Source organism: Rhopilema esculentum, chromosome 12 (genome assembly GCF_057945365.1).
Source record: "Rhopilema esculentum isolate cy_ngs chromosome 12, ASM5794536v1, whole genome shotgun sequence".
In the NCBI taxonomy this organism is placed as follows: domain Eukaryota; kingdom Metazoa; phylum Cnidaria; class Scyphozoa; order Rhizostomeae; family Rhizostomatidae; genus Rhopilema; species Rhopilema esculentum.
In genome coordinates, this window is record NC_142826.1 from 4,344,138 (window position 1) to 4,370,473 (window position 26,336).

The 26,336-nt window shown below is 36.2% G+C and overlaps 4 protein-coding genes across 6 annotated transcripts in view; 1 reads left to right on the top strand and 3 right to left on the bottom strand.

The window, feature by feature from the left end:
- Positions 1 to 7,158: 7,158 nt before the first annotated feature.
- LOC135681742 (uncharacterized) lies at positions 7,159 to 9,094 on the bottom strand. The gene has a single exon (XM_065196341.2). It carries the CDS (start codon positions 8,969 to 8,971, stop codon positions 7,892 to 7,894), a length of 1,080 nt encoding a protein of 359 aa, XP_065052413.2. The 5' UTR covers positions 8,972 to 9,094; the 3' UTR covers positions 7,159 to 7,891.
- Positions 9,095 to 15,799: 6,705 nt separating this feature from the next.
- LOC135681739 (transmembrane protein 143) lies at positions 15,800 to 19,915 on the top strand. Of its 2 annotated transcripts, none has more exons than XM_065196338.2 (4): positions 15,800 to 16,138; positions 17,606 to 18,010; positions 18,380 to 18,866; positions 19,405 to 19,915. In XM_065196338.2, the coding sequence occupies exons 1-4, from the start codon at positions 15,800 to 15,802 to the stop codon at positions 19,740 to 19,742; spliced, it is 1,569 nt and encodes a 522-aa protein (XP_065052410.2). In that variant the 3' UTR covers positions 19,743 to 19,915. The 2 variants fall into 2 exon arrangements, with proteins under 2 accessions (XP_065052410.2, XP_088967926.1); XM_089111800.1 differs by lacking the exon at positions 15,800 to 16,138 and adding an exon at positions 16,767 to 16,907.
- A 538-nt stretch (positions 19,916 to 20,453) lies between these two features.
- On the bottom strand, positions 20,454 to 24,214 carry LOC135681662 (uncharacterized). The gene is made up of 2 exons (XM_089111801.1): positions 22,218 to 24,214; positions 20,454 to 20,640 (listed from the first exon to the last, which is right to left on the bottom strand). The coding sequence occupies exons 1-2, from the start codon at positions 22,941 to 22,943 to the stop codon at positions 20,548 to 20,550; spliced, it is 819 nt and encodes a 272-aa protein (XP_088967927.1). The 5' UTR covers positions 22,944 to 24,214; the 3' UTR covers positions 20,454 to 20,547.
- Positions 24,215 to 25,190: 976 nt separating this feature from the next.
- Positions 25,191 to 26,336, bottom strand: part of LOC135681737 (1-phosphatidylinositol 4,5-bisphosphate phosphodiesterase beta-4) — a 31,924-nt gene continuing 30,778 nt past the window's right edge. For both annotated transcript variants that reach the window (XM_089111799.1, XM_089111798.1), the window contains exon 35: positions 25,191 to 26,016. In XM_089111799.1, the coding sequence (XP_088967925.1) occupies positions 25,924 to 26,016 (93 nt within the window). In that variant the 3' untranslated portion in view covers positions 25,191 to 25,923. The remainder of the gene's footprint in view (positions 26,017 to 26,336) is intronic.

The window sequence follows — 26,336 nt, forward strand, 5'->3', positions numbered from 1 at the left end:
GGTCTTGATTAAAGTGACGTTGGCGCTACAGTCTTAAATAGACAAATGCATACAATTTTGTTAGTTCAAAAGGCTAGGTAAAAGAGCTATATCATTAAAATTCTCAAGTGAATATTTCCCCTTTATGCCATATCAAAAAAAGCCTCCATTCTTTAAGCAAAGGTTGCAACCTTGATTAGACCAAAATTGCCACTTGACTAAATTTTTGATAATACTTGTTTACTTCAATGCCTGAAAACTCGCACCAAACTACTGTAGCTCTGCCTTTATTTGATGTAAAACCAAAGGTTGCAACCATTTTATCAGTTGTCATCCATTTTTCAATTGAAGAGTTAAGGTAAAAATATACCTTTTACAGCATAGGTGCTTTATATCATTCTCATTGACAAGTTAACGGTATGGTTTCTTGGGTTAGACGTGTTCGACAGAAAACAATCACATGTTCCAATTATGCAGTGCGAACATGACATCAGATGCTCTAAATTTTTAATTAAATACTGACGAAAAAAGTCGCAATCTCTAAGAAGAATGACAAATATTTTGCAGCAGGTCTCTCAAGTCAGTAGCTCTCCAAAGGAATCATAACTTCAAAGAAATAAGATTAGGCTTATTTAAAGTTAATGATCCGACTTGTTTCGGCTGCTGATTCAACATGAAAAGCCGGCCATCTATAATCTTAATTCGGAAACCTATCAAGTTTAATGGAAAAGGAAATATATTCAAGCCTAAGAAAGTTGTTTAATTTGGCCTAACTGAGAACAGACAAATCGAAATCTTAATCCACGCAAGTGTATCGCAAGACCAGCTGATTTTAATTCGGTTCTTTAGCAATCTGTTTAAAGTATAGCATATAATCTTATCACATGCAATGGTAGACCGCTGTTGTGATCACCGGATCTGCAGAAAATCGTGATTCCTATTTATTATGATGCAGGCCTGCCGAGGGATTTTCTGGGGCCTGGGGCAAAAACTAAAGATGAGGGACCGTGATGACGTCATTAACTGCGATTGTTTTTTTCAATTGTTTTTTTTAGGAATTATTTCCTAACTTGTTGGGCCCCTCAAAGCCCGGGATCGAATTTTCCCGTGTCTTAGCTAGATATAACATCGGTAATCGAGCTCTTTTACAACCGTGTTTCGATTAAGTTCAGTTCAGTTCACGTTTTTCTAAATTCTGTATTATACGTACATCTTACATTTCAACTAAACACATAACAAATAACTAAAATAAAGTGACATGTTAAATTTGAATGTATTTTAATGAGAAGAATATACATTGATACTTTACCTATTTGATTCAGCATTTATGTATATTTCCTAATAACTAACAACCTCCAAAGGGCACAACCGCGCTGGATTATTACGAGACCTGGCATTGCAAAATTATGTTTTCTGGTTAGCAGCCTTCACCCAATAATTAAAAAAATCAGGTGTTTGAGACTAAAGCATTGATTACAAAGCTGATTGGACTGAATGAATTTGCTTGCCGGATAATAGGAACTTGCAATGGTCTCTCTATTCTTTTATAGCCTTAGGAGTTGGAGAGAAATCATAGATACTTAAGAAAAATATATACAAAATATATCTATATCTAACACAATAACCTTAATCAAGAAGCAAACATTTTAAGCTAAAAAGCAAATTGCTAGCAACCAATAATTCATCTTCTGAAAAAGCAGCAATCGCGACCTTGTAATAGATATTTGAAGGCACACGGATTTCGAATATGGGTCAGCACAATGTTGGGACAGGCACCTGTCAGTAGTGTTATTGCATTCATTTAGAGAGCCTTAGTAATCACGGATGAGATGCTTGTTAACTTAGCATTTGACATGGATATCCGTCTGAGTGCACTGCCTTAGCTACCATTAAGATTATCAAGTAACAGACAAAGTTTCTCACGGTATCTCAAGTAAAAAGCCTTCATTATAGGCTCGTTACTATCCGAAATTCTCACAACACGAAGGGAATCTGTTTACCAAACTGCAGCATAACATTCTACAAAACACTCAGATTTCCGTTCGTTTCATTTAAGATATCCGAAGACTTAGTTCTAAACAGCTTATCGCTTTAAGTACTTTTCCACTTATCCCGTCTACTTATGGTTTTCTCCATCTTAGAAGTTTCATTTCATTGAATGTATCTGATTAACAGCTAGATCTTTATGCTCAGACGCTAATTATAAAAGGCAATCATGGCCAAGACAGGATTCAGTATAAAAATAATTCAAGATTCATTTGTGAAGAAAGAAGGAACCCCGATGACCAAAAAATTGCAAAATTTGAGCTTAAGATTTGAAATAAATACTAAACCAATTAAGAATTACATTTGAAATGGTTGTTACTTTAGCAATGCAAAGGCGGTGTTTATTTTAGTAAACAAGAATTTTCTGTTAAGATGTCATAGAAACCTGCAAACACAAACTCCAAAATTGTTAAAAATGTAATATTCTTGTCAGGAATCAACCATTATTGATCGGAATGTGAAGACATTGCGAGTGGAGCAGTATATGTTCAGATTCACAACAAGGTCGTCATATAGAGTGTAACTAGAGAGCAGAGACTAACCTCTGTGTTGTCCTATTTGATGAATCAAGATACTCCTCAAATCTCAAAGTGATCTTCTTTTGATATTCAACGATTATTGGTAGCTACTGGCCATCTTCTTAACTTCTTGCAACCTGTAATTTGAAGAGGTGAAGATAGGGTAATTATCAAGTTTGAGCATTAGAATTGTCGTTCTGTGATACCAAAGAAATAATTAAATATTGAAATAAACAATATTATTGTGAAAAGTAATAACTGAAAAATGTAACAGGGATAGATGATTTCGCGGACAACTGTAACAGGGACTTGATGAGATGTCTATTCTGAGCATACTTAACATGAAAGAGCAACAACTACAACATCGCTATGTTTATTTTATTAAAGATTGTATGAGGCATTAATAACGAAAGGGCTTTGCCTTCAAACTACTTGATATTGCTGTTATACAATAGCATAAAGAGGTCAATGGGTAGCCTTGCCTATCATGCTCCCAAATCCCAATAGCATCATCATTATAACTTGTTCTTGTCAAATTTACTTTTTAAACATCGTACAAAAGAAAAAAATGGCTGTCTTACTTAAAAAAATTATTTGAAGTATTTCAGCACAATTTGCATTAGCACACCTTCAATTTGAAACAAACACATGCTTATCTTATACTACAAAAGACAATGAGCGCTGTATGTCCCTTTCAGAGGAAAAATCAACCAATGGTGCCATCTCACTGTACCTCTAAATGGACGATATTTTCATATACAAATGATTGGCAACTCTCTTTATAAGTCTGCATAGTGCTCTTATTGGAGAAGGTTCACTGCTATATAAACATACTGATCTAGAACTAAAGGTCAGCCTTTTTCAAGCATGAGGCTTCACTGACTGACACTAAGCTTTCAAAGGCTAATTAAGTACAAGATTATACAGTCCAAATTTTAAAAATAGATTTTTATGCAGTTGTCACCTAACCATTCTTCTAGCAAGCCAACCTAGACAAGGGGATAGTGGTCTTTTGTGCGTTGCAATAAATCCTCCCTCAGGGGGTGAATGATATCATCAAAATTCCTAGCTGTATAGTTGTTGCATAATTGGCCTGCAGGAAGCAGAGAAGAGCCAGTTTCCTTGAATTCAAGAATTGTTCGAGGTATATTCAGAATATCTGCGGACGGAAGTGTATAAATAGCAAGTGGGATGACTCTCGTCAATTTATAATCCTTTCAGTAAAACTGTGTCGATTGTGATTTTGTCAGATCCTAAGAGCGCTACAAACTGGGCAGTTAGTTAAAGAAGATCACTACAATAAAACTTTTTTCTTTAAATTTTCTAAATTCCATGGTTGAGAATGATCTTCCATGGTAGGAAATTCATACAGTTTTCACCAACAAAGGATTAAAATTACAATTCAAAATTTCAGCTCTTATCATAATCTTATTCAGAGCTTATCATTTATTGATTTGTTACATTGACTAAGATTAAACCTTGGGTGCCAGAGCGAAATGCTAATTTTGCATTCAATTCATTTCGAAAATTTGCTTTTACAACATATTGGATTCTTGTCGTCGTTTTGCTTTGTTTCTGCCTAGTACCTTAAATCTGAACTCATTACAAGATTCACAGAATCCGACGGACAGCCCATCCTGCGTATCTCCATATTAACGATATATGCGCTGATAAAATTTACAATGCAATGCATTGAACAGTGACGAAAAATGCATTTTTATTTCTGTTTTTAAAAATTCTGCAGGAAAACTAGTGAAATGGTCTTCAGCGCAAATTATGGAAAAATAACCTCATTTGAGCTATAGTGAAAGGCAAGCATTCTTTTTCAAAAATTATTTAATTGTTTTATATACTTTGGCAGCATTAGATTTTCTTAATTGTATAGTAGATATCAAGACAAACATTTATTGGGCTTGAATATAATCAAAACATGAATCTTGCAATTTATGCTCCCCTGTATCTTGAACCAATTTATGCCCAATGCTAAAACTTTGAACGCAAAAACTTTTCTTTAACTTTACCAATCGCGTTCGTAATTAAGATAAGACAAAAATAACAGAAATAGTACCTGCAGCAGCGACGACGAAAGAGCAGTTACATAAAAACCAAAGCAACAACAGTCTATAGAGAGAGCAAATATCTCAAGAAAATAATGATTTTCACGATTTCAAAACTAAGTTAGCGGTCTTAGCCGTGCCAAATTTGGTCTACTCCGTCACTTGGCCTAATTTTGACGCCTATTGGTAGAATGTAACAGGTTGATGCGGATATTGTTTCATGAGAGATTTCTTCTCATTTACATTTAGATTAGGAACTCTTCCTCTCATTTACAACGTAAACAGGATTTTCAAGACATGGCAAATACTAGTCTCATCAAAGTCATAGTCAGCCAAACCTATTTAAGTACATGTGATTTCATCATACCCGAAGTTCAGAGTGAAAAAATTGAGTTGATTTCTGGTCCGACCTGTTGAAGGCAAGAAAATTTTGCCAAAGGAGAAGAAAGTGAAAAAACAGTGGTCAATCAAAGCCCTATGCTACACAGAAAAGATGTTGGTTTCCGAAGACGGTTTAAAAAGCGCGATTCTGTTTGTAAGGAGACTGTCATTTGAAAAGAACAATATATCACTCGTGTGCATGCATGCGCAAAATTAGAAGTATCTTTGCCAAATCTTCTTTCTTGCCTTGTGCTTTGTGATTGATGATGTCTGTTTCTACCCCAATCCCAATCACCTTTTCGATTCGCCATTTCAGCAATATATGTGCGAGAAAAAACCTAACCAGTTATGCTACATTCTCTTTTATGTAGACGACTCCATTTCAGTCAATCGACACATGGTAAATTGGATGCTAAGACAGGTCATATTTTCTGTACTTATATTGTCTATAACGCATTGGGAGGCAGCCTTCTAAGCATGCTCCTAGGATGTGCATTTCTAGCGAGAGATCAGAGCTAATATCATCATCCTTGGTCCCCCGACACATGAAACAACCTGAAACTCTTTCTGTGCTCACTCTTTCTAGGTCTCTTTATCAAACAGTACCAAAACTTGTCCTCCCTTCCCAGAGCTTGTAAACTTTGAGTCTATTTCATGTTCACATAAATGCTGCACCCACAAACTGCACCCACAAACTGCAAACTTGGCACCCACAAACTACAAAAAAGTAGAAAAGCCTCACACAACATCAGTCACAAGCTCCATGTTTTATGAATGCTATTAACAAAAAGTGTAAGCTTAAAAAAGGGCTGTAACACAAAAAGTCTGTAGCAGGCATAAACGATGTTTGAATACAAAGTGATTCCTTTCAATTTGGACTGGTTTTAGATTAAATCAGCAAATCATATAATCTTTTCAGTATACTTATTTAATCTAAAAATTTGGCAAATATTGTAAATTACAGGATTACTGACTCTGACACTAAGCTTAATGATTAAAATCAATATTGACCTATAAACCTTAAGCAAAACAAAATATATTTAATTGTTGTGTCTCTAAAGCTCTTTTGGTAAGCAAACTGTCTATTCTTTCCTAAGCAAACTATAAAAGACAGTCCACCTATACAAAGATGTAAAACCTACAAAAGGCTACTTTTGTAAAAGAGCAGCACAGCAGATAACATAAAGCAATGTTTGTCAGCATGATGGTAAAATTTGTGAATAGATATTGTCAACAAGACATATCGGTCATTACAGCCAGTTTTAGCTAGTAATGATGTTCTGATACTTTGCAAATGAAACCAAGAGATTCACAAAATTTTGTGTCTCAAATCATCAGTACCTTGTTCAAATCAGTCAATATTTTCAACTAATTACCAAATTGCTCAAATAATCAAAGCAATCAACTTTTGTAATTTTTTTGAAAAACTTTGTAATCACATCAGCAACAAACAAATTTTGTTTAAAAAAGCTTTTGGTCAAAAACTTGAAGAAGAGCTTCAAAAGTGTTGAAGCTATTTTTTGCTAAAAAAACTTCACTAAGCAGTATCTGCAGACTATCATTAATTTGTGCAGTGTTTTGTCTGGAAAATCACCAGCATCTCTCAAAATTAGCTTTTAATTACTGGATAACTTATCTTTTAAGTTATTTTAAAACAACATTCAAAGTATACTATCATAACAACTATATATATATATATGAAAAGGGTACAGTTGGGTAAAACCGTGAAAATGATGAGTTTTTACCCATTTATTGATAGTTAGGATCTGTAATTCATATTAAAAAGCCTTTTGGTTAAGCCATTGACACAGTAACTGCTAAAGGCTTTAATTGCAATGTTCAAAACTGTATAACATCACAAGGGAAGGGACTTTTGTTAGACTTTAATTATAATTTGTTGGCAAAAATACCCAAGACAAGAGGAATAATATCAATAATATGTTTTATGTTTTAAGTCTGATGAGTAAGTCTGAATAATATGTTTTATTGAATAGGATTAACCGAATAACCTTGGGTAGAGCAAAATTTGAAAATAGCATGGGAAGGGAAAACATATCCTACAAAAGTATATTTTCATCTGACACTCATCAGAGTAGAAATGTCTGATAATGTCCAAAGATGAGCAGAAAATTTATATCCACTTTTCCACAGCAACAGAAAGAAAAGAATACAGGATATAACAGCTTTCAAAGCAATACTCAGATCCAAGCAAAAAATCAACAAATTATATACAAAGCAGCAAAACTGGATAATCAAAAAATGGGTAAGGGAGTCACTGGTAAGGGTTAGCTGAAATTTTCAGTAAATTATGAAAATTATTACATATGATTACAAAGAACTGAGTTACAATCTGAAAAGATTGATTATACGATTGATTAACTTTTTAATATTTGTCCACGCAGCTCACCGCACTGAATTTTGTAATATATTTATATACCTCAAATATTACACTATTACACGGATTATGCCTGATTGTCATTATCATATCATTACATTATTCAACAACAAAACATACACTCTTTTTAAGTAGAACCATTTTGTAAGGACAAGAGCCTTAAAATTGGTCAAAAAGTATGAACAAATTAAAATAAACCAAGGCTGAAGGAATCTAAAACATGATTTTGAGCAGTGATTGCATATGGAGTTCAGGTTTTGGCAGGACCTGTCAACAATACCTTAACCATATACCCTTTGGATGTTTTTCTGAAGAAAAATATTGTTTCCTGTCTAATTTTATTTTACTTATACCCGCACCATTAATGAACAAATTAAAAACAAACAAGTGTCAAATTAAGACATTTGAAGAAATTGAGAGCAGGCAGCCTGACCTTAGTTTCCTGGTTCTTTTATAAAAAGAGTGTAATCAAATAAAGAAAGTTCTGACACAGTTCACAAAGATGTTTGGAGCATCTACCACTCATATGTCCATACATATGCAGTCATTGTAGTAACCTGAGGTGACCACTCAGGGGTACTTCGGAACTGTTTACAGTCTCCATCTGCATCTTTCATCTGGCAATTTTTGTTTGAGAGCTTGAAACATGCATTGTCACGGGCTTCTCCACAACGCCATATCAGCTTAAATGTCTTTGAAAACATCACTGGATCATCCTCAAAGAACTTGTAAGCACTCATTGTTCCTGGTTTCATAAAGTATGTGAGTCCAGACTGATCAGTATGAAAGATGCCAGCACTGTAATAGTATGCTGACAAGAAGAAGTCCTCTGTTCCTGAAGATAAGTACTGGACATCATCATCGTCGATCATTGCTCTGAAGCAGGCCTCTAGGTATTGAAAGTTGCTGCTTGCAGTTGCCAAAGTTACCTGATACAAAAGACCTGATTTATTTGAACTGGAAGCAAGCACAGCATATTCAATTGGCTGTATGGCATAATTTTCTATTTTATGCAGTCTCAGCATAGCATTTTGAGGAAGTACCAAATCTCCAACAACAATAGGGTAGTTCTGAGCCCCCCGAATAATGTACCAATAATAGCCTGTCTCTGGAGTCTCAAACGTTACCCTAATGGACTTTTTAAACGGCATTCTTATCGTGTTATAAACGCCTCCGCCAATGGCAGTATGACCGATTCTACGAGTACCCCATGGAATTCCCATGTCTTCGCCAATCACGGGATTGTCAGGGTTTCCAACCATTTCTGAGACTGTCGCGTTCGTTTTCTCTTCCGTTCTAGTAACAAACCCAATTCCATGACCCATGTAAAGATTCATCTCGATATACGGTGACGAGTTGTCGTCAATGTAGTACCTTATGATGGTATTGGGGCCTAGGCATTTATTACCGGTAAACCATTGCTCTGTTATGACACCAGGCCCTTGCTGACGGCTGAACAACTCGGTCTCAAGGTTCGCATTACAGTAGGCCCCCTTGATTGCGTGCGAGAAGGTCTTCGTGTCAGATCCCCATTCTACTTTGCAGCTGACGTAAAAGACAGCCTGAAAAATTATTGCTAGTGCTAGCTTAAACATTTCTGCCAACAGTTACAACCTTGTGTTCTGCAAACTCTCCACCGTTTCACTCAAGTTTCACTTCCTTGCGAGTCGTGCTTGTAAGCAGTACGGCACGAAATAATTTAGGATTGTTTATGCATCACGGCGAAATTGCGCTCCTCCGCAATGAATTGTTTTATCTCCATGGCAAATCGTCAGGGCTTCGGAGGTTGTAAAGTGATATCTTTGGTGTAATGTGTAATGTATTCATTGGAAAGATCCTAAGTATAATACAGATTTTTCACTGGCAGTAAAATAAATAAATAACTAATAAAACAAAAACCTATAAGTAAAACCTAAAATTTATTATATCAAATAAAGTTAGGGTAGAAAATTTGTACAAGTGTAGAGATAAAAAAATTACATTATATGTGTATGTATATGACTATTGTGATAACCGCGTGTGTAAAACTACAGTGATTTTAAGTTTTGTTTAAATTGAAAAAATGTTTCTGATTGCTTCACTCTCGGATACAAGAATGTTCTATGAAGGCTCTCCATTGTCGACATAGGTACGTGCAAGTGGTGTTGTTGTCTTGTATTGTACACATGAATTTGTGAGTTTGTATGGAACATTTCAGAGAGATATTGGGGGGGGGGGGCTTGGTTGTTTAGACATTTATACAGTAAACAGAGCATATATGCAATTCGTTGTTCCTCAAGCCTCTTCCACTGAAGTATGTTTAAAGCTGGTGTCACATGATCAAACTTACGCATCCCAGTAACTACCTTTGCCGCAAACTTCTGAATTGACTAAGCTTTGTGTAGTGCTGTATTTGACGCATTGCCATAGACAATATCGCCATATTGTACGCATGAGAGTACACATGCTTGCATAACCTTTGAAAAAGTTTCTCTTTTCATACAGTTTCTGATCTGTTTCATTTGTATTAGCTTTCCTGCACAATATTTCTTTAGCTGAGAGATGTGGCTGTTCCATGAAAGAATGTTTTATCAATCTGCATGCCAAGTATTTTAACCTCCTTTGCAGCTTCAACTATATTGTCCTGAATATCAATTTTTGAATATGGTGGTGGAATTTTCACAAGTTGCTTATTTGTGCCAAATATGATAAACTGAAACTTGTCCTGGTTTGCCTTTAACTTATTTGCAGATAACCACTCAAGTATCAAGTGAATATCATCCTTCAACATTGAGAGCGTTTCTTCAACCTTTTCAGCTTTGCAAGAAGAGTATAGCTGTAAGTCATCAGCATACTCATGTATATTTGAATCATTAGATAGTAGTTTTCTTAAGCATGACTGGTATCTCGTTTATGTACAGTTTGAGTTGAATGATTCTTGGAAAACCCAGAGTAAAATTTTGTGAAAATATCGTTATATTTCAGATAGTGAGCCACTTGTGAGTTTACAATTTTTTCCATCACAGACACAGATCCTGGACGATAATTTGCTATTGCAGTTTTAGCTCCAGCTTTAATGACTGGAGTAATCAATGGTGATTTTCATATCGAAGGAAATGTACTGATGTGCTCAGGTTTAGTGTGGATGCAATGGATGAGGACACTATGTCTGCCGCAATTTTCAAAGATTTGATGTCAATGTTATCGGCACCAGTTGCTTTATTAGATGGGATGTACAGCAACAAATTTTTTACCTCAGCACTTTTTACAGTTTTAAAAGAGAACTTGGATCTCTTGTCCAAAGGAAAGAAGAAGCTCTGTTTAATTGGCTGTAATTTATTTTGGGTCATCACACCAATTTCTGAGAAAAAAGTGTTCAGTTTATTTGCTTGATCTTTGTTCAACTACTCAGGTGGAAGAGGGTTACTTTGCTTTGTTGTTGGAGCAAGTTGCTTAATGCAGTTCCACATCTGTTTAGGTTTACATTCAGTTAGTGTCTTTTGAAAGAAGGAGTCTTTTGCATCTCTCACAGCCTTGATAACGCTCTTTTTCTCCACTTGGTATTGCTTCCATACTATTTCAGATTTGGTAGCAATTGCTTTCTTCCTGGTATTGTCTCTGTTGTTGATTAGAGTCTGTAGTTCGTGCGTAAACAAGAGGGCTTTGGTTTTGATCTAATTCTTATTTTCCTCGAAGGGGCATGCTTATTCAATGTGTTTGTGTAAAGCTCATTCCATTTACTAACTGCCTCATTTATGTCATTTTTTTTGAGACAATCCTTGACAATCCTGTGAGACACCAGCTCTGATCTTTTCAGATATAAAGTTCTTGTAAGATCTCACTGTTTTGTAATGGGTGCTTGGCCTTGGACACTTTCTCTGCGGTATGCAGTATACCAATGAATGATCACTTATAGAAGAGTGATATACCCCTGATTTGATTGTGTTCAGGGTGGGTGTCTTAATAATCAAGTCAATAAAGGTTTATGTTTCTGCAGTTACCCTTGTTGCCTCAGAGATTACCTGACTAAGGTGGTAAGATGATATTATCTCAAATTCCCCAAACAATCTCTTGGATACTTGATATGACTTCAAGTAAGGTGTTTTCAAGATCAGCCAAATGGCTAACTGGGCTGTTTGGAGGTCTATAACAGGCTCCAAGTATAATCGGCTTACACCTTCCAATGCTAATTTTCATTCAGAGTTGTTCTATTGTGCTGCTTTCTGAATAGGTATGTCTTAGCTCAGCAATCTCATTTATATCAACGTGTGAACACAGCCATAATACCCCGCAGATCCAATACCAAGTGATCTATATAAATGTATATATTTATGTATACATATATGTAAAAAAATATACACGGTTTCGGTGTAATTTCATGTTTCACGCCAAAGACAGAGATACAACTTTTTGTTTTGGGGCCAGCCTTGATAAATAAGTGTAACAACAGGCCAAGCACCCCCCCCCCCGTATCTCGGTCCTTGTTTCACGTAATAGGCAAAGTACAGATCTGCCTATACGACTAGAGCGGATGACAGGAAGGGAAACAGTAATTTTGACAAAAAATATCACATGACAGTCACTGTTTCAGGTACGTCCGAGGCGGGAAGCTTGGAAGCTGTAGCCCCCCCTCCCCCCAATTTTTTGCCTGCAATGAAAATGAAATTGGTCTTGGCTACCCAACTAAGCAATGGCTACCCAACAATACTAATATGTACAAAACATCTCGTCCAATACCAAAGACATTCAGTTAAAAGAAATGCATCATAGTACGTTAAGGACTCATGTCTACAAAGTTCCCTAAAAATATCGTGAGACGACAACAAATCCCTAAAACAAAAATCCTCCACCAGCTTGTAAAGTTCCAGCTTGTAAAGCTAAGCCAATTTGTTAGCATAATGTATCATATTCTTGGTTTCACACATAAAAACCTTAGCTAAGCCTTTGACAGGTTTGTTAATTTGCGCCTATGACAGGTTTGTTATAAGAACTGTGACATGTTTATGTATTGAAAAGCACAAACTTAGCTTGAATACAACATAAATCCACAAACAATAACATAGATCTTAGCAGTTTAAAGATAAAGCACACAAAACACGAACTTTTACTAACTGATATTGTAGCCCTCGGATAGGACATTTCCTTGACAAGCCTAAGTAAAAACAGTGGTGGCGCCAGGGGAAGACTAGGGGGCTATAGCCCCTCCGTCGGAAGCATCTAGCCCCCCATCGGAGGAAATTTTAAACTATTGTCGGAGCAAATTTGACAAAATAACGTACAAAAACTGCTTATTTTAGTCATTTTAGCCCCCCTATCGGAAGCTTCAACTCCTCTACCGGAAGATTTCTGGCATCACCTCTAAAAACAACTGGACTTATATATGTACATACCACAATGCATAAAATCCTAATAGCGATCTTCACAAGAGGAGATACCAAAATGTTTAAGGGCATACTCATCATCATCATAATCTTCTTTTACCTAGTTTGCCTTTTCAAGACTTAGTCACGCTCAGTTACTCGTATTCTCTGCCTCAAACTTTTCCAGCCCTCCTACTCTGCTCCATTTCTGGCCATCTCAGATTACATTCCTTTGTGACAAAGCCAACGAGCTTTATTCTAACGGGTGAAAGCACGTAAATATGGCTGAGTCAGCAAAATCCGTCTCTGACTGACAGGTGATGTGCAGGAGATGGGTAAAACTAGCAATCATGCTGGGTGTGCTTGTTTTCAATTAGGAAAATGGGGGTCAAGTAGGTAAATTTAAGATTATAGATATATGAATCGTATCAAAGAGTGAACTGACTGACTGGGCCCAATGCCCGGCTCCTTCAGTTTTTTTCAAAAAGGGACCCCTTGCTAATAAATTTTTCACTGGGAACGGTTTACATAGGGCTTGCTACATAGGAATGTTCACATTATATTTCCAACTCGATGTCCATCTTCCACAAACAATACTGGTCCTGGTAAAGACATATGTCCTTTATCTTCTTCAACATATGACCATTCTTTGCCAGTGCTCATACAACTGAACCATGTTTTTCTGCACTTCGTAGCGCTTTTTTGTGTTTTATGCAGGGTCACATCCATTACCGCTATTGGAAATCTCCTCTTTGTTTCTCTATTATTTTCTCGTCATTCCTTGTTAGTACTTAAAAGTCTGGTCTGGTTTAAGATTATCCACTTTCACCAGTCATTGGCCTCCTGAATCTCTTAAAGATCAGCTGATGCGCCACCATAATTTATACTATTCTAGATATAGAAAATACATAACCAATCATTACATAGGTAGCTCGATTCTCCACTAAAACCTTTAAAAACAACTCGAGAACAAATGAATGTTAGGACACTTGATGACTTTCTTTTCTGCTTTCTCTGTTTCTCGATAAGCTGTTCTTGTGATTGTTTATAGTCTCATACAAGCAGCTTACTTGACACAAAGATCAACTAGCTTACAAGATATTCTGCTTTTTCACATAAAAGTGACGATGTTTCTTTACAAACAGTGGTGTAGCGAGGGGAGGCAGGAGGGGGCGGACACCCCCCAATGGCAAAAAATCTCTTTGAAAAAGTTAAAATGTCACTGAAATTGAACTGTGGGCCTACTTTGGGGTTTTGATTGTAATGGGCATAACAAATCTGCCAGAACTTCACATGTATTGGTCGACTCAACGAAGGGATCAAAAAAGTATTTTCTCGTGACCGCTTCAGAGAAATTGGACGGTTCTTACATTTTTCAAATTCAGCCGAAAAACCGAAACGCGGAGAGCAGGGATATGATCGCCTTTTCAAAGTTCGTCATATTTTGGAGCATACATGGGAAAACTTCAAAAAAGCATACAAACAGGGAAAAAATTTGTCAATCGACGAGGGAATGATTGCCTACAAAGGAAGAATTGGTTTCAAGCAGTATATGCCCTGGCAGCCAATAAAGTATGGGATGAAAGTTTGGCTTTGTGCGAATCCACAAAATAGCTATGTTCTAAACCACGAAGTTTACCTCGGTAAAGAACGAGAAGGCCAATACATGTATGCGGGTAAAGGATTGGGATACTATGTTGTTATGAATATGACCGAACCTTGTCATGACAAAAGTCACCATACCTACTTTGACAATTTTTTTCCTCTCCTGAGCTGATGAAGGATTTGTTATTAGATAAACAAACTTAGCTACGCTTGTAGCTCGGTAAGATAAAACAGGAAGTGCCTACCAAAAGTTGGTGGAAAGAAAATGGGGAAGGGGCACACAATTGTCAATCAGAAAAAGGAATCGAACCTAATGTTGACAACATGGAAAGATAAAAGGGAAATTAATGTCCTCTCTACGAATTCTTCCCCCCTTGAGCCTCCGAGAAACATTATTCGCAGAGGAAAGAAAGGCGTGCAAGAGTAAGTTGAGAAGCCGGCCGTCGTTTGCCTGTACAATGCCTATATGATCGGCGTCGATCTGTCAGACCAGCTTCGAACATATAATCCACTTGGGAGAAAAGGCCATCGATGGTGCAAGCATATATTTTGGTTTCTTTCGATGTTTTGGTTGGAAACGCATTGGTTTTGTGAAACGAATTCCAGCCTCAAGAAACGAGTCAGCGAAGGAGCGGTCTGAAATTTCGCCAATCTCTTGCGATGCAGATGATTGGAGGCTATTATAGAAGAAAAAGCGGTACGAAAAAGAACATTGCCTACAACAGATGCGATACAGAAACCATAAGGGAAGAGGCAAAATATGGCCACTTTATTTGTAAAATTGACGGCAGAAGAAAAGAGTGCATTCAATGCAAATATGCAAATGCCTCGACAGGAAAACACCGAAGAAAAGGCCGAGGGAGACATCATGGAAATGCAGCCACTTAGACATCCCTCTCTGCAAAGACAATTGCTTTTTGGAGTACCATTCCAAGCAAGCACTTTTTATTAACCAGAACATTTACCTACTAACAGTGTGTTATTAATTGTCATTTGTTTGTTATAAAGTTTGTTTATTTGGGATTTATAATGAAAAACCTTGACCTGTTATTTGTTTTCGCTTGATTCTACCGCTTGAAAAAAATATCGAAGGTTATTTTGCAGAAAAGTATGACACTTTGAGATTTTGCAAAACAAATGAAATTTTTTTTGGTAGTTTACTGCTGCATAGGCCTGAAAAAGCCAGTCCCTCAGTGAGATTTTGGCGCGCAAAATTCAGACAGGAAAGGGTTAAAAGAAATTCAAGCTTGAGTGTTGTTGCTGTTGCTACTCTCACATTATATTATTGTTGTTGTCGTTGTTGTAGAAAAATACTTCTTTTGACCGAAGTATATTGCAGGATCATACAGCAAAATGCTTTATGCAATGATTTATTGCTTTCTGAAACAGTATCAACCTTAATGAGCGACGTCCGTTATGTATATGAGGACATGAGGTGAGCAAGCGGGAAGCAGACGAGCTAAAATCAACGTCGATGTTATGATTTCGGCAACGAAATGCAATGGAAGTTTCTCGTTTAACAGTGCTGTATTAATAATGAAGATTCGTATAAAAAAATCATGTTTAAGAAACTATCAAACCGCTTTTCAGTTTGATTACGAACGAGCAAAAGGAACTGAGAATGCAAAATGGCTTAAACTGACAGGAAAACAATCGATGGAGAAATTTATACCATTAACAAGAAAAACACTGCTAAAGACAATTCTTGAAGACAAAGAAATGATTTCAATAGGTCGATTAGATGGATTCCAGAAACTAGCAACAGGAATAGATTCATTGTTGTATATCAATTATAAGAAGAAATTAGATGCAATAAAGGTATATATAGGTTGCTTTTTGCAAGGTGTTTTTGTGTCAGACACATTATACAAAATTGGAGCACATACAGGCCAGAAAGTGTCAGCATTTTATATTGTGTGTTCCTGGGCTGGCTAATGGCTGGCCCTGGCCCCATTGGCCCCAACCTGCCACAGTGAGTCAGCTAATAATGAAGGATACAATTTATCAAGACTGCATTCTTTGTTCTATATGGAACATGAAAAATCACAAACATAAAGGACACAAATGCTAAGTGATTTATGTCATTGTTTAACACGGCCAAGAGATGCCAAATTACAGTTTTGTGCCAACAACTCCGTGTTCTACAATGTAATTTCAAATTCCCTGTGCAACTAAAGTGAAGATTTTTGCCAATTTTCTTGGGTCAGCTGTTAAATGTAAACATTTCTGGTGTATACATAATTCAAGTGAGCAGTTCTTCATTTTCTGTGCCAAAAATACCTTTTTATAATGACAAAACACATCTTTTCTATATATAGTAAGTACACAAAAAACAGTCTATTGTTTGGGAAGATTATTTATGCTTGATCAAGTTTATTCAACAAATGTCAAAAATATATTTTGCTCCATGGTAATATTGTTTTTATGTTTTGAGGGGTGCGCGCTCAATCAAGTGCCTTTCTAAGCATGGCCTGAAAAACCATATCCTTCAGTATTATCCATACCTTTTGGGGAACAGTGTCATTGTCTACAAAGTATGGCATTCAGGTTAGAGAGGTGTAGTTGCAAAAGCACCATGCAACAAATGGTAATTACAATTATTTGAAAGCTTGATCAATTGAACAGCTATAAGTTACAATGATTTGATAGCTTGGTAGCCTGCACGCAGATTCGACTGGTTTTCCCAGAGACGAATCTAGTTGATTGGAAATTTTGTTGATTGGAAAATTCAGTGTTTCTTTCCCACTGGGAGACAAACCCCCTAAATTTTCCATTCAACTAAATTCATCTCTGGGAAAACCAGTCGAGTCTGCATGCAGGCCAATAGATTGGTCAATTGAACAGCTATAGGCCTGTTTGTTTGTGACAATCAATCAATTAGTCTGTAGCCTAATAGGCCTTTGGTGCATCCATTGCCTGTCGATCACTTGCCACCGTTCCCTGTCTGCTTTGAGGTGGTGGCATGCTTGTCCGCAGAGGCCGGTCCATATTTGTGACACCTTGTTCATTTGTTTGCATACAATAAGACTTGTGTTATATCTATGTTCATCAGTTAACAATTATTGAAATATTATTATATATAGTAATAACATCTGCGATCATAAACCCAATCTAATATTTTCTCCAAGACTGCCGCAAATTAGGCCCTGTAGAATATTGGGAAGAACGCACCCTCCTGTGGTGCCACTAAATGACTTATAATTTTGTAATAGTATTTTTAAAAATCAGCCTCAGCCATGTATTTCATCCAAAAGCAATGAATCATAATTTTTATTGCACTTTTAGAGTTTGTACAACCCACTTTCACCTGATCGAGACACTATGCAGATGAAATCATTTTCAACAAATGAGCTGAAAGCCAGAGAAAAAGAGATTCTTCGTGGCCTTGAAGAGTTGTTGGGTGAAGCAAGTTTCTATAAATTACCACACAGTGTAATGCTTGATGCAATTGGTGAGAAAAATGTTGCTGAAAAAATGGTTGTAAAAGTTTCACCAGAAAATTATGCTACCTTGCAGTTCTGGGTAATAGGAATGGATGTTGTGCCATTTGATGACAGACCATGGTACGTGATTGCAGAAGAAAGAGCAAGATCATATAAAAATAGAACATTTAGACAATTAGATCCATTGTCAAAATACAATTTCAGAAGATCATTTGTAGCTCAAATTCGTTCACAATTATGGAAGAAGGCAAGATTTAAATTATCTACTTTTTTGAATTGGGGAAAATTCTGTCATTACCAATTGTCCAGTTTCTATAAACGCACAATAATTCTCATATTCTTAAAAGTGATGAAAAGTTTATTTCTTTTGTAACCATGAAATCGTAAATTTCCCATTCTAAATTTATGAGGTGAGGTCAAGAGAGGTAAGCTACAGTGCAACTGTTATTGATAAGAAGTTATTCAATTTCATTGGATTAGTATTATGTGTCTTTATGTCTAATATTCAGGATTTCATGCATATTTTAATTTGATTTCTTGCCATAAAACACTTGAAACAGGTTTTGAAATAAAACTGTTGATTTATTCACAGTTTAGGTAATTTTGTTTCCCATAGTTATTTGGTGAAAGTGTCAGACGAATTGCAAGATACAAGCGAGTCATTGTCGCAGTGAGGAGAAAAGAGGATTTAAAGCTTCTTATTAAAGGTTTCAAAGACATACCATGTGAAAATCTTGAGTTTCTGTTACCAGATGGAAAATTGAAAATGGGAAAATTGGACAAAATTAGACTTTTTGTCCAGAGCTCATTGATAATCACTTTTGTACTTGCAACAACTGCTACCAACCTTATTGACTTAAAGCTGGAGACAAGTTTGGTTTTTGCAATATCATCAGTATTAATTTTGGCAAGAAATATCGCATTTTACAAACGGATGAGAAATAGACATGTGCTTGACATCTCACAAACTCTGTATTTTAAAAGTGTTGCCAGCAACCATGCCCTATTGGCACTCATTATTGACCGCGCAGAAGATGAAATCTACAAGCTATCACTGCTCATCTATGCCATTCTTCATCAAATCAAAAGTACACCAGCACTAGGTTTGTGATATGCGATTGATTTTTTCCTTCTCTTTTTAAAATATTTAATCCTGCAGGATATCCTCTAAATATTAACTGTTTGTTGTGTTATGCTATCAACCAATTTTGGCTTCAGCATTGTTAAGTGTACAGTATGATTTAATAGAATTTTTTTACAACAGTAGATTAAAGCACAAGAAATGCTGTTTTACATGTTTAATTAAGATTATTTTACAAAATGAGCCTCTGGACTGCTTATAATGAAACATAAATTAATAAAAATTGAATCTCATTTTCAAAACACCAAATCATAAATAACATATTGCACACTGGTAAAAATTCCTCCAAAATAAAACCAATTTGTAGAATTTATTTTGGTGCCAGTAAGAAAGAACAGAAACTCTTTAGAGATTTATCTTAGAAGATAAATAGAATATATACTGGATAACATTTAAAAAATATATGCATATATTTTTTTAGCCTTCCATCAATATGTCTGAAATTGATATCAATTTTCTAAACTACAAATGAAATTATGACATGACTTGTTTTGTCCTAGGAAAGAGATTTCCAAATGGTCTCACAGACAATCAGCTAAAAGAGCTCATAGAAGACTGGTTAAGAGAAAAATTTGATATTCATGCCAACCTGAATGTGCAGAAAACATTAAACTATATGAAGGAATGGAAAATTGTAGAGAAGGTTATTACTGAAGAAAAAGTAAACTACTTTGCAATAGATCTAAATGAAGCTCTAGATGCACTTCCACACCTGAAACGTCCACCATTGTTGCACCAAGCAGACTTATTAAACATTAACACTGAAAGAGAGATTGGCGAGGAATCTGAAGAAAATCCTGCTTATTTGAGTTATGATAGAAGATATAGCTGGCAGTAAGCATTTCTAGCTTGCAACCAAGAAATAGATAACCTTCAAAATATCACGCACTAACAAGTGATTTGGTTACCATTGATTGAAGTAATGTTGCCTTTCATGACTTCAAACAAAATTTAACTGGTGTTTAGGTTTAACATTATGCTTGAAAATAAGATGGAATCTGAGTTGTTTAATATTGTATTGTGTTTCTGTATTTATGAACTTATAATAGAAGATTTGAGGAAAAAAAGCTCTGATTATAAAAATGGCAACCGTCCTTACACTTGATGTATCATCCTTAGTCCCTGCAACTGGAATTACAGAAAGCTTGGGAAAGACACTCTAACTTTGCCAGTGTAAACAGGTTGTTGTTTCTAGGGGGCTACATTTCACACACAAGCCTTGAATTATGGTACATTATTATCTATGCCTATCTTCTGTCTACTTTATCAACAAAATATTTTTTTAAAGCAGACACTACAATCATCTCACTCGAAAAAGTATACAAAGTAACTTACCTCTTTGTTTGTCATCAATATTGAAAACTTTTCTGATTTAGGACCATTTTAATGAGTAATACACTACCTGTTCAAAAGTGTCTTGCAAATGCCACTGTTTGTGATATTGTTTCACATTTACTGCTTATATTGAATGATTATCTTAGTTTTTTGATGCACCTGCTTTTCTTTGTTTGTTCAGTAGTTTGGAAACATAAACATCAGAAAAGTGAAATTATGCGAGAACTAGTAATAATTCCTTTTTAAAAAAAAACAAATACAATATAATAAGCTAATTTGGTAGATATGCTTAACAAAACTGTGCAAACCTAAATTTCTGGCATTTTATGTTGTGAGGGCTCTATATAATGGTCTATTTCTTCTTGTGACTCGCATCTCCATTTGTTCTTCAATGCATTTTGCTGAAAGAGAACAAAGCCAGACATTTAATTGTTATTTTAAGAATCAAATGATTTGCATAGAAAATATAACACTTTAATGGAACTAGCAAACCACCCCCACCATAACAATTCAAGTTGTTTCATCAATGAATTTCCATCTTCTTAGGGCTCTTTTCCTTTCATGAACATGAAGTTAACATATTGTTACTTGGAACTTACAGGTTTATATTTTGCAGATTAGGGCCTGTCAATTTTGTTGACTTTTGTTGTGCCCTTTTTATGACACTTAAACTATTAGCTAAGGAAAATATGTTTCATTTCTCATAGAAAATCAATATTTAATACATATTAACACAAGTTGACCAGCAATAGTTGTCATCAGGGGCATTTTGATAGAGCTTGTAGTTGGGTGTGGCACCCTGCTTAAACAGCAAATTGTTAATTGGTCAGTAAACTCACCCCATTATATGTAAAAAGGAACAAAATTGTTAAAATTTAAGCTTTTGTCGCTAAATGTATTTTTCATGACCATCAATACCCTGATGAGATTGTCAGTTCTGCTACAGGGTTTTTATAAGAACACTTGGCTCTAGTTTCAGCATAGCCTTGGGGCATGGCGTACTCCCATTATGGTCCAGTCAGGGTCAAAGAGGACAAAAACTAAAATGTTAAAAAATAACCCATAAGTTGTAGTCTTTTTTGACAATAGCCCTTAAATTGTAGCAAAAGGACCAAAATTATGTCCTTGGTAGCTTCCATTTTTTGTGCATGGCTTTCCTTCTTTGACAAATTTCTTCGTCATTGACTCTTGTTGATTCAGGAAAGATAGAATCTTGTTCATTTTCTATGATAAATCGCAAGCCAAACTAAACTGTTGTGTTATTATCAAAATTGGGCCAGTTGGTAGCCATGGGCTCAGACAAAGGTCAAAAAGTGGGGGGCTAAGGGAAAATTTAACACCCATAATAAAAACTTTTGAAAAAAACTCTATTGTTTTGCAAAAATGTAGGGGGGGGCCAAGGTCCCCCCAGCCCCCTTCATTGGATGCCCTGGTAGCCATTTGGTAAGACCCTCAAATAGACTGGACCCCTGTCAGGCCTTAATGGGAGTACACCCCCTCCCCCGAGCAGCATGTCACTTCTTTTTTTTTCATATAATCTCTGCCTCACATGATTCTTATTTTGTTTCATAATTTGGAAATGGAATTTCTTGTGGATAGCAGTGTCTGTATAAAATCATGACACACGCCACAAAATGGGGGGGGGGGGGGAAGGCTAGAAAAAGTTGGAGGCCAAGGCTTCTTACCCCTCTTACTGCAGCTTTAAAACTACTTGCTTTGCAAAAAAGGGGGACATGGCCACAACACCGCCCCCCTGATAATGTGGGCTTGATAAAATAATTAATGCCATTTTGCTAATTGCTGGGCTTTCTTTTGTTTTGTTGCTATTCTTTTATTTTTTCAATTTTGCTGGCATTTTGCTTGAGTTTTGTTGAATCTCAGTCTGATTTGCCTTTCATGTTGTTCTTATGTTGTTAATTGTTCTCATAAAAAACGCGTACGCCGTTGTACCGCTGTGAAAAAAATTTCCTAAGCATACCCTCTCTTTTGCTTTCCGTCTTTTTTCCTCTTCGTACTCTAATTTTCGTTTACGGTGCTGCCTGATTTGCTCCTTATTCCTCTCAGCCAAATCCAGCTTGTGAAGATGTTTTTCAATTTTTGCAGCTCGTTCTCTTTCCCATCCATCCAGTGTCTCTCTTCTCCTTTGAGCATGCCTTTCCAGCCTCTCCTTACTTTTTACCTCCCTTTCATGCAAGAGCTCGAAGGTGATAAAATTCTTCTCCTTTTTACGGCCAGATGGCTGGTTCTTCTTTCTGTTTGAGTCCGGCTTTTCTTCCATTGGCTGTCTCTTAATGGGCGGGAGTTTGGTCCTTCCACCAATCGAATCCTTTCTTGTGATGTTCATGAAAGTCGAAGCGCGAACTGAGATAGCGTCAGATGAAATCGGTGGTAGAGGCGAAAATTTATTGAAGCTGAATGTACTTTCATCTGGCATTACTCTTTCTCTTTTGTCTTCTCTCTCTTCATCAGACGAAAGTAACTGAGGTCGAGAGATTGCAGTTGACTCCAAATTCCAGTCATCCCTTTCTAACCTTTTCGCAGCCTTCGACTTTTTTGAGGTGCTAGTTCGTTTCTTTTGCCTTTTGTTCCCGCCCGCTAGCTTGATAGGGATCTGGCTTTCCAAAGGTAAGTCAGAATCACTTTCAATTTTGCAACCTATTGCATCTTTCAAATCCTTATTCCTGTGTCTAGACTTTTTCTCCATTTTTCGGTGTTTTCTCTTCAGGCACAACAAACCAAATGAAACGAGAGTGAGAAATACAGTGCTGAAGAATTATTTAAATCTTACGTCATATTAAACGAAAAGGTTTTACGTCATTTGTTGCATGAAACCCATTTTGAGGCACAGCCTGCTATGCATATGCAGAATGCAAAAAATGCTTGAAGGCCTTTACGCAACCGGCATACTTAGCGGCAGCTGTCTCGAGAAAATTATTGTATTTTGCATTTCCATGCAGTATGATATTAGGCCGGTTTTGAAAACGTAGTCGCAGGGCATGCCACTTGCTCAAGGGCCTTTAAGATAAAATATAGTCGAAATGTGAGGTACGACATTTCATTTATTTGAAAAACCTTTATCGGTATTCAAATTATCAAAGGGGACGTCATCAATTCAACTGTCTCTGTAAGTCGTTTCTGAAGATTGACCAGCCTTTTCTGCTACACTATATATATATCGTAGAGGATGAAAATTAATCGGCGCTTAATAATTGACGCCCATTCCAAATGTTTATAGAAAAATCGACATTACTGGCCAACTGCATGCAAAATTTGGTTTTCAGAAGCAATTAACCATCAAATTGAATTTCATATTTGGTAATTGATTGCTTCTTCCACCAGTGGTAGCCCTGAATAAAAAAGAATAGGAAAAGAACTGCAGCCACGTTTTCAGTTCAGCAGAAAAGCGAGACGATGAACTTGCTCATTTTAATGTTAATTCGAAACATGAAAAGAAGGCAGGTCACGCCGGTATCGCCCTGGTGTAGGAAAGTCTTCTGAATGGGATCCACGGATTCAATGGCAATGATAAATTTGATCCTATGATTGCAACCCTTCAAATAACACTACGACTTAACATGTAACATGCCCTGGTTTCTGATCAAATTTCACATTGATCAGTTGTTCAAGATTTATATATTTGCCAAAATCCCCAAAAATGACACACTATTGTTTAAGACAACGATATACAACCAAGAGCATGCTTTCGAATACATCTCCCCTTCGTACGATTGCACCTACAACCCTTGTCAAGAAGTTTAGCGCATTTGGCCAAAGCAGACACAAGAATATGCCCCCCCTCCTCTCCACCACAATTCTGCTAAATTTCGACATGCCAAGGCTGAAGATAAATTCCGCCATGGGCAGCAGCACAAGTTGTTGAAAAAATAAATGAAAAATGTAGGGAAGTTTGGAAGCAACAGAGGTATGTCGAGAAGGCAGTTTTAGGCATGCATTGTCTATTTGCATGTCTAGGGGCAATAGAAGTCACACAGCTTCTTAAAATTAAATTGAGATGAATATCAATTTTACGAATGTAGCAAAGTTTGTTACATTTCTAACATCTATTTAATACACCAACTTAATAGCAGGTTATGATTCGTAACAGAAATGGATGAAGCGATCATCATCATCATAATCACTCGATTCTTTCTACATTAGCTTAAAAATTAATTCAATTTTTTAAGATATTGAATTTAACATATTTATAACCAAGAGCTGCATATAGACATCAAAACCAAGACATTTATACAATTAATTCAACAAGAAGCTGAGAACGCGGTGACTACATTCTGCTTCCAAAGCGTGGGTCTTTACGTCTAATGTGAAATTTACAAAATTAACCGTAAGATTGGCAACTTAACACAAAGCAATTAAAAAATTAAGAAACAACGTATGAAATTCTACAAAAAACTGGAAATTGAATAGTTGCCTAATTGAAAAATTGCTACAAAATAAGGTTTTGGTGTATAATCCCAAATGATGATGCCAAAATACGCAAAGTGTGGGAACACGGTGTGGCTGGCTCCGGTAGCCACAAACTTGTACAAAATGGATGCATTTAAGGAAATACAAAAAAGTATCCAAAACCCTGCATTTCAAACATTTTAAGTGGAGTTCTACAGGGTAAAGAGAAATTTCGACTATTGTGCCGTGGCACGCTAGTGTGCAGTGAGTTATCGTCTGGTATGTCATGGAAAATTCTCCAAATTCACTCAACTGGTCATTTTTCCATTCCTTCCAGAATATCAACAATTTGTTGAACAGAAAACAGGCCCAGATCTCACATTGGGTGAATAAAAATATTCTATTTTATTAAAAAGTACCTTTCTTTGTGCTTATCTTAGTCTTGTTCAAGATGATTCGTTGAGAATGACTCAATATTGTGAATATAGGCCACAGAGTTTCATTTGTTATCTTTTGATGTTGGTGGGGTGCCTCGTGATTTTTCTTATGAAAAAGTGTGCCGTTCATAAAAAAGGTTGAAAAACACTGCTCTACATATTATAACACCATCAACATGGAACAAAGAATGAATGAATGAATAACTTCTACAGTAAGAAAATTGTATTAAAATGTCTTGTGGAAAAATTATTTTATGATATAAGGATTAATAGACAATAAGATTAAATGTCGAATGAAAGAGAATTTGGTTACAATTCAAATATGTTAAAAGATGCACTAATGCATTGTATGAGATTGATCGACCCTTTTTTCCTATTCGCGATTGCATTTGTAACACTCGTCCGATGTATCGCGATAGGTGCACCGAGGAAAGAGGCAAGCGCAAAGCAGTCAACACAAACTTTGATCTGCCAGAAAAACAAGACGTAATAACTTTTAGATATTCAAAACTTATATGCAGGGTGGTTTCTTTGTTCCTCTATTTCATAACAAACAACCCAGTTAAAAGACAATATTGAGCAATTTTTCTGGCAAATTTTGCCATACTTCGCCAGATTTGATTAGAAACTGAAGCAAACTTTTGTCCTGGAAACTCTCGATTTACTAGCAGCACCTATTCTATACCCAAATATGCTACTTGATTCCCTTTTTAAATAACAAACCTGCCACTGCCTCATCAAGGTGTCCTGATTTAGAAAACCGACGACAAATAACGTTTTTCTAAACTAATTACACAGTTCATCAAATTAGACTAACAAATTGAAATTTTTCCTTTCATGCAACTAAATGCGTTGTGATACTTTGCTAAGCTTGACGTTGTCTGTCTGTTTTGCAAGCGTCACCTTTCGAAAGATGCCTTTCTCCATCTCCATTATCTGTGAAATGCAGATTTGAAACGGAAGTTATAAAGACAAGCAATCAGCAAAAATGTAAGAAATCTCTACGCTAAGCAGACATGAATCCTGGACCGTGCTTACTTTTCAGACTGGGTGATAGACGAATTAGTGGCATAATTAACCTCTTTATAGCGAGCAAAGAGCGACGCTATATCCGGTGCTAGCTACAATGACTGAAAAACGTAATAATTTGCTTATTAGTTCTCAGTTCTTGAACTCCGTTAGAGTATGATATTGATTAGGCAGAAGTTGAAAATAAATATGCAGGGGAAACATAAAGAAATGCTGTTATTAGAAAA

Bases quoted from the DNA above. Each gene is read 5' to 3' on its own strand.
- LOC135681662 (XM_089111801.1), bottom strand. From the start codon at position 22,943: ATGGAGAAAAAGTCTAGACACAGGAATAAGGATTTGAAAGATGCAATA. The intron at 20,641-22,217 runs GTATGCTTAGGA...GTTCTCTTTCAG, and splicing joins GACGGAAAGCAAAAGAGAGG to CAAAATGCATTGAAGAACAA.
- LOC135681742 (XM_065196341.2), bottom strand. From the start codon at position 8,971: ATGTTTAAGCTAGCACTAGCAATAATTTTTCAGGCTGTCTTTTACGTC.
- LOC135681739 (XM_065196338.2), top strand. From the start codon at position 15,800: ATGATTTCGGCAACGAAATGCAATGGAAGTTTCTCGTTTAACAGTGCT. The intron at 18,011-18,379 runs GCAAGATTTAAA...TGTTTCCCATAG, and splicing joins GTTCACAATTATGGAAGAAG to TTATTTGGTGAAAGTGTCAG. The intron at 18,867-19,404 runs GTTTGTGATATG...GTTTTGTCCTAG, and splicing joins CAAAAGTACACCAGCACTAG to GAAAGAGATTTCCAAATGGT.